The sequence below is a fragment of the Lactuca saligna genome, chromosome 7, assembly GCF_052625555.1.
Source record: "Lactuca saligna cultivar CGN05327 chromosome 7, ASM5262555v1, whole genome shotgun sequence".
Classification (NCBI taxonomy): domain Eukaryota; kingdom Viridiplantae; phylum Streptophyta; class Magnoliopsida; order Asterales; family Asteraceae; genus Lactuca; species Lactuca saligna.
In genome coordinates, this window is record NC_136423.1 from 172,994,679 (window position 1) to 173,002,586 (window position 7,908).

The 7,908-nt window shown below is 33.5% G+C and overlaps 1 protein-coding gene across 1 annotated transcript; it reads left to right on the top strand.

The window, feature by feature from the left end:
• Positions 1–5,859: 5,859 nt before the first annotated feature.
• Positions 5,860–7,415, top strand: LOC145005183 (NAC transcription factor 25-like). The gene is made up of 3 exons (XM_078964235.1): positions 5,860–6,139; positions 6,224–6,531; positions 6,642–7,415. The coding sequence occupies exons 1-3, from the start codon at positions 5,956–5,958 to the stop codon at positions 7,200–7,202; spliced, it is 1,053 nt and encodes a 350-aa protein (XP_078820361.1). The 5' UTR covers positions 5,860–5,955; the 3' UTR covers positions 7,203–7,415.
• The last annotated feature ends 493 nt before the right edge of the window (positions 7,416–7,908 follow it).

The following is a 7,908-nucleotide window of genomic DNA, read 5'->3' on the forward strand; positions in this document are numbered from 1 at the left end:
TAGTGTATGAGTTCCTATCCATGTGAATTTGTCAAAAACATAATCACAAGATAAGGTTAGTGACAAATTCAGCCTTACATGGATTAAACTTGCTCAATCTTAGTTTCTTGTCACCTTGGTAGCACAAGGCCCACCAATGCTTCCAAGTTGAACTCTGATAACTCACATGCAAATTCAACTTATTTGAAGTAGGTACAGAAATAAGAATTATGTCAATACGATAGGTTGCAAACCTTAAGTCGTGTACTAGTGATAAATTACAGGTTTTACTCTTGATTAAATCTTGAAACTCTTTCAGGATCTTTAAGGCTCCCACTGTCCCCTTGACATATAAGTTCCCCCAATCAAGAACCATTCCTTGACAAAACAAATATTCAAGGGATAGTGCGGATTCTTATCAAGACTAACACTTTACACAATTGGTCTTAGTTGGTCTGTGTCTCATCCAAGACATCACAACTTACCAATCTCAAATGTACAAGAGTAGAAAACATTTTACTCTTACATTTGACTAGTGTTAATAAATGTTCCTTTATGTCACTCAAGGTTATAATCTTGGAGTATGACTCTAAGAATTGTTTTGGAACGAAGTATGACTCATCTTCTTGATCTTAACCAATCCAACAATTCATGACCTCTCTTCTTAGCCATAACAATGCACTAAGACGTCCTTAGAGTATGAATTTATGATATGGTTTCATAATCATTAAGAAAATCATGAAATATGATACTAAAGTACTCTCCCATCCTTTCAGATTTGAGAAACTTTTATCTTTCTGCCTAATTTGATTCTTCTCATTTGTTTTGTCATACATTGTAACCTTTCCAATGTTACAGAATTATACTTAACCTTATAAGTATAATCATATTTACTAATCTTTAATAAATCATGACAAATCAATCTTTGTGGTGGACCTTGACCAGCGCACACCCAGTGTACGTAATTCCTTAGTCCTTCAATTGACTCACATATACATGTGATCAAAGAATTAGTCTTAATTTTCAAAGATGAAAATTCTCATTTACAACTTGTATGATTCCAAGTTTCTGTCCAATTGAAACTTGGGTGATGAAAAACTTTCTTCATTTGGTTAATTCAAACACTACCACAAATGAAAGAATTAAATCCACTTTCCAATATTGCTATTACTGGAAACATATAAGCAACAATTTTCCACAGATGTCATTGTAAGGATATTTTTAAAATAAATAAAATTAAAACCCTTTTTTTCTTTTATTTTAAAACTTTGCGGAAAAACTTATCCTTACAATCCACATGAAAACCTTGTTGTTATCTATTCATAAGCAATATATTATAACTCTTAAGCAACAGCTCAAAATTCTGATTACCAAACCATGCGATTGAAAACCACCTTCGCAATCAGAATAAACATATACTTACTTTAAGCTTCCTATCTTTTCTTTGTTTCTTAAAACATCAGCATGTGACCCATTCACATTATGTAATAAGAATCTCCAACTAGGAACTTAATAGAGTTAGACAGTGGACTTTACCCGAAGTAGAGTCAAACCTCTTGACTTGATCATCCTTATGACCTTTCAGGTGAATAGGGCAGCTTCGCAACCAATGCCCCTTCCTTTGGCAACAAAACACATGGACCTTTTGGTAATGGCACATGAGACTATCTCAGAATTTGCCTTTCTCTTTACTATTTGGTCAACCGAGTTGACTATAGCCGATCCCTTTCCATTGGGAAGAGAAATCTTTTTCTAGATATCCAATGCTACCATTGTCAATGTCCATTTAAGACTTGGGAAGTTGTTCTTTTAATCAAATTTGCTTTACTGGTGTTCTAAATCATTGTTGATTCCACAACACCAAGTAAATAGATAACATCATTAAGGGTCATGTCATAGTCTGTCTCATAGTAGTCCCAAAGAGACTCACTGTGTTACTAAGAAAGTGATTGAACATCCAACTTTCACGAGACTTTGACACCCAACTCTCCCGGCTTGTCAATATGTGACTTTATCTCCAAGATGTGAGCACACATAGACTATGCTTGCCAATAGGGATTGAGTGACTTTAAACTTTTCAAGAACTTGTGGGTGAGGGAGAATAATTGGAGGGGGTGGAGGAAGTGAAGCATGATGTTGAAGGACACCATCTTCAAGAGATTTGGGAAGATCATAGCTATCTGAACCAGACATCTATAATGGGAGAAAATCAAGTTAGTTGATTCAAAATCCTTAATATAACACCCAATATGAAATATTAAGGCTAGGACCCAACACAATATTTTATAATTTGGAAGAGGGATGCCGTAATCCAAGCTATAAAATATTTGAAGGTAGGCGAATGATGATTCACCAATTTCCACCATGAAAAACAAAATAATTTATTAGGTTTTAATTGGATTTGAAATTCCTAGATCTTTTGAGATTCATTGAACTTTTCAATGGCATGTTTAAATCTCGAGTGTGCCCTCTCAGATTTTGTGACTAGGATGCCGAGGATCACAAAACAATGTGTGAATAACCATACTAATTCACTTGGTACCCTTAATATTATCACCTAATCAATGTGCCGGTTAACCACACACGCTCCATTGATCTATGACAAACATTAAGTCACCCTTCGTGATCCTTTCTAGTCCAAGTTAGTGTGCCGGTTAACCACACACGCTCCACCAACGACTTGGTAAGGTACAAAGTGTGAATTCCATGGGCTAGCACCAAATTCACATTTTTCCTAAAGTAACTAAGATTGGGAATTAAATAAAAAATATTTAGTTACTTTATAATAATCATTATACTTTTAATGAGAATTTAAAGTTATTGTCCTACCCGTTCGGCTAACGACTCTCCACCGATCAAGCAAGCGGTGGGTGAGAGTGGACACCCATTAAGTCGCCATTTTATAGGCAACAACCTTATACCCATCTTATAGACCGGCTTCGTGAATGAGGCCTACTAACGGTAAAACGACTTGTTCTTATACATATATATAATAATTAACCATTAATCTTATAATAGTATAAGGGTATAATTTTAACTTTTAAAACTTCAAGGGTATGGAATTAAAGTTTGTGTGAGACTTTACAAATTCCAAAACTTGATGGCAAGTTTTGAACAATTCATAAACTTTTGGATATTCATAACTTATGAGTTTTAATTAAGTGTTTAATACTTTTAATGAAGAGTCTCTTGGAAATCCATAACTTGAGGATAAGTTATGAAGTCCATAAAAGCATTTATTAGAAAAACTCTTCAAAAGTGTAACTTATGACTTCTTAAAAAAACATTTAAAAGAAAAAAACTTTTGGAATTCCATAATTTGAGACAAATTATGAATTCCATTAAAACACATTAAGATCAAGAATTAACTAACAAACAATTTGCAAATAATTCCTATGATCTAACAAAACTCATATGAACATGAACATCCACATCAACAATTTCAAGAATCATATGAACACATATAAACTTCAAATTTTGATTATAACTTTGAAATTAGTCCACCATCATCATTACCACATCAAAAACAGGTTTTATAAGATCAAAATAGTTTAAGGTAATGATTCTAGACCAATTCCAGCACCAAAACTCGAAGATATGCTGTCTGGGGCCCAACTCGTCGAGTGCATGAACCAACTCGCCGAGTTGGATGAATTTTGTCTTGGACTCGGCGAGTCTGTTGTGCAGACAACACATAAACTTCGATTTTCAGCAATTTGCATCAAGTATTCAAGAAAACAAGTCTAGGCTTTGATACCACTGTTGGGTTTTGAGCAATCTAACACTTCCTAAGTGCGCATGCAACCCTAATAAACCTTGGATCTATGTTTTCTTCTAAAATAAATGCAAATAATAATTTCCAAGGTTTATTCCTAACTAGCATAGCATAAGGATTATGAGTAATAAAACTACTAGTAGAAATACATACCTTTTGATGATGGTTGGTTGTTTGGAGTTTGAGAGCCAAGCACCAATAGTGTGAATGCCTCAAATGGAATTACAAATCACCACAAACGTTTGGAAAACTTTGAGAGAGTAGTATACTTTCTTGTGGAATTGGCCACCGCTAAGTCTTACACAACTAGAGTCTACTCTTAGAGCCATATTTATTGCATCGTATGCTTCTTTATATAGTGTGCATGGTTAGGGTGAAACCCTAATAACCCATGTCTTTTTCTTTCCAAGGATCCATGGGTTAAAAGCTCCATGGATTATCCATGGACTTCCATATTAGCTTAGCCCATTAACAAATGAGTATTAGCCCACACTATATAAAATATAATAGCCCATAATTTAATCAGTCTTCTTTTTAATCTCTAAATTAATTCATAATTAATTTAAGACTAAAACTAATTAAATAACATGACTTAATATTAATATATTATAACTTATAATATATTAATAAATCGTAAGTATACAATTCTCATAAAATTATCCATAAATCGTTTGGATGAAATGCAACCCAAATGGACCATGTCGGGTCGGGTCAAGTATGTACCAAATAAGTTATGGACTTAGACACCTTATCTAACAAAGTATCCCAACTACCTTCGAAGTCTAAGACACACACCCACAACATGTGCTCCAAAGTCTGGATGGTTTGCTCACTCTGACCATCTATCTGTGGGTGGAAGTCGGTGATAAAATGCAAACGAGTACCTAGCTCTTCATGAAACTTCTTCCAAAACCTAGAAGTGAACCGAACATCTCTGTCCGAAATCACTGACACTGGCACCTCGTGCCGCGCCACTACCTCCATAATATAGATCATATCATAAGATATATATATATATATATATATATATATATATATATATATATATATATATATATTACTTGCTAAAAATAATGTACATGACTTATAAATCATATCATAAGATATATATATATATATATATATATATATATATATATATATATATATATATATATATATATATACACACACACACACACACTATATTACTTGCTAAAAATTATTATTTCCTAAAATAAATAATTTCCCATTTAATTATAAGTGTTTTATTGAATATTTATTAAAATCAATTTCTAAAAAATAATCAATTATATCAAGTTGTTGTTAATGTGACCAATTAGTATCAAATTTTAATTAACAATATCACTTTAATATGATTCTTAAACATACTAGATCTTTCAGGTTGCTGATAACCGTTAGCTAATTTTTTATATCGTGATGTATGTGTTATTTTAGAAAACTCACTAAGCTTTATGATTACAGTTCTTGATTTGTATATGGAAGTTACTTCATATGACCACGGAAAGATAGAGATCTGATTGTACACACGTACTAATGGGACATGATTTTTATATACTCTAATAACTATGACACTTGTGTTTTTAAATGACCTGTAATGGATATGGTTATGAAACTATATTTTTGAGAGATTTAACAATTAAATATTCTGGTCTAAATTTTGAGTTGTTAGAATAGATTTTAATTTTTTAATAGAAACATTTACTTTTTGTGATTATATGTTAAATTTGATGTTATAATTAATTTTAAAATTTTAGTATATTTCTTAATTAATAATTTTTTTAGACTTATTTTTTTTAAATAATTGATTAATAATTATAAAATTTTATTATAAAAATTGAGTTAATTTTATAAACATTGTTCCACAGGTATGATAATAATTCGATATACTTTGGTAATATCAACACATTTTTGGGGTAAGTATAACATCCGAAGGGCCCATCGGCTAATTTGCCCATCTGGAATATGACGTGGCGTCAGATACTGCAGAAATATCCTAGTTTTGAAACCAACGGTGTATGACCATTGATTCTGTACGGGTCACCCTATATTAATACCATGGTCCTACACCCATGTAAAAGATCTGCTCTCTCTCTCTCTCTCTCTCTCTCTCTCTCTCTCTCTCTCTCTCTCTCTCTCTCATCATCATGCTCTTCTCTGATCGAAATCTAAATTAAGAAAAATCGAAGTAATTTATTGATATGGAGAGTACAGATTCGTCGACGGGTTCTCAATTACTTCAGCTCCCACCGGGGTTCCGTTTCCACCCCACCGACGAAGAGTTGGTGGTTCACTACCTCAAGAAAAGAGCTGCCTCTACGCCTCTTCCGGTGGCGATCATCGCCGAAATAGACCTCTACAAGTTCGATCCATGGGAGCTTCCAGGTGACTGTTATGATCACTCCCTGCATCCATCTTTCCATCTCTGTCAGTTTTCTAATTTTTAATGGCGTATGTTAATTGCTACAGCTAAGGCGACGTTCGGGGAGCAAGAGTGGTACTTCTTTAGCCCGAGGGATCGGAAGTACCCAAACGGAGCTAGACCTAACCGGGCGGCGAATTCTGGGTACTGGAAAGCTACCGGAACTGATAAGCCGGTGATGACGTCAGGTGGGACGCAGAAAGTTGGTGTGAAGAAGGCACTGGTTTTTTATGGAGGGAAGCCACCGAAAGGGGTTAAGACAAATTGGATCATGCATGAATATCGATTAACTGATGGTAAAACAATCTCGAAACCCCATGGATGTGATCCCACCAAACAAAAAGGTTCCTTAAGGGTAATAATTTATTAAATTCAAAATCTTGAAAGTTTTATATTTTTTTTTTGTAGTTCTGGATGATTTTGATTGGGGTATAAGTTTTAAATATTTCTTTTATAAATTTTTAGTTAGATGATTGGGTATTGTGTCGAATCTACAAGAAGAACAATCTACAGAGACCGATGGATAGCGATGGTGATCATCTTCACAACATGAACGGGATGTTGGCATCTATACCTCCGTCTATCTCGCTCGCCGGCGGCCATCAAGGAGCAATCGGAAAGCCGTCGACTGCAGGTGTGGGGTATAATGCAATGATGGAGAATCATGAACATAACCTCATGTTTGATGCAAGAATAAACTCAAATGACACCGATACCAACACCTCCAATCTCCTTCCGATGAAGAGATCCATGCCGGGTCTTTTCTGGAATGACGACGCCGGTGCCGGCGCCGGCAACACAGGTAATTCAACGTCCACGTACACGAAAAGGTTTCTCACCGAAAGTAATAGTGATGTTAGTGTCATGGCTACACGAAACAACGATGAAAACACCGGTTCCATTGCAAGTTTACTAAGCCAGCTACCACAAACACAACAAATGCAACCGCAAACAATGTTGGGGTCTCTTGAAGACGGCGTTTTCCGGCAACCATATCAGTTACCGGGGATCAATTGGTACTCTTAGATCAGTAATTTTGGAGAGTGGGTATGATTCCAAAAAGGAAAAAAACGATAAAAGTGAGAGACGCCCCCATCTTCTTTTCCATGAGCCACTACATAAACCCTAAAAGGTAAGAACGGTTTTTAAACTTTTCTACAGCTGTTTATAAACATGCATATTTCTGTAATATATACAACATGCACTATTTGTGTAATATATCAATAGAAATTTAGTGTATGTACGTGTGACACAATAGGTTAAAAATCATGATAATGGACATCACAATAATATTAAAATGTGAATATTGTAATATGGTTTTTATATTAAACTATGAATATCTAATATCTTTTTTAATAGTCATCATTAATTTAATATTAGAACCGTATTAGGTATTCATAGTTTAAGACTGTGAATGAGTATAACTTGATTTTTGTAACTTTGGTTTTTAAAATTAAAAGGAAAAAAAAAACGCATTTTATTGTAATTTTGGTAATTAATTTGAGGTTCTTAATGGTAATATATATATATATATATATATATATATATATATATATATATATATATATATATATATATATATATATATATATATATATATATATATATATATATATATATATATATATATTGGAAATACAACCAAAAAGCGTTACACAACCATAAATAATAACCAAAACAATATACTTTTTAGGGTAATAATTACAAAACTCAACTATATTAATTAGTTCAA

Excerpts from the sequence above, each read along its gene's own strand:
- LOC145005183 (XM_078964235.1), top strand. The coding sequence starts at position 5,956 with ATGGAGAGTACAGATTCGTCGACGGGTTCTCAATTACTTCAGCTCCCA. Across the intron at positions 6,140-6,223 it reads CGATCCATGGGAGCTTCCAG|CTAAGGCGACGTTCGGGGAG; the intron begins GTGACTGTTATG and ends TAATTGCTACAG. Across the intron at positions 6,532-6,641 it reads AACAAAAAGGTTCCTTAAGG|TTAGATGATTGGGTATTGTG; the intron begins GTAATAATTTAT and ends ATAAATTTTTAG.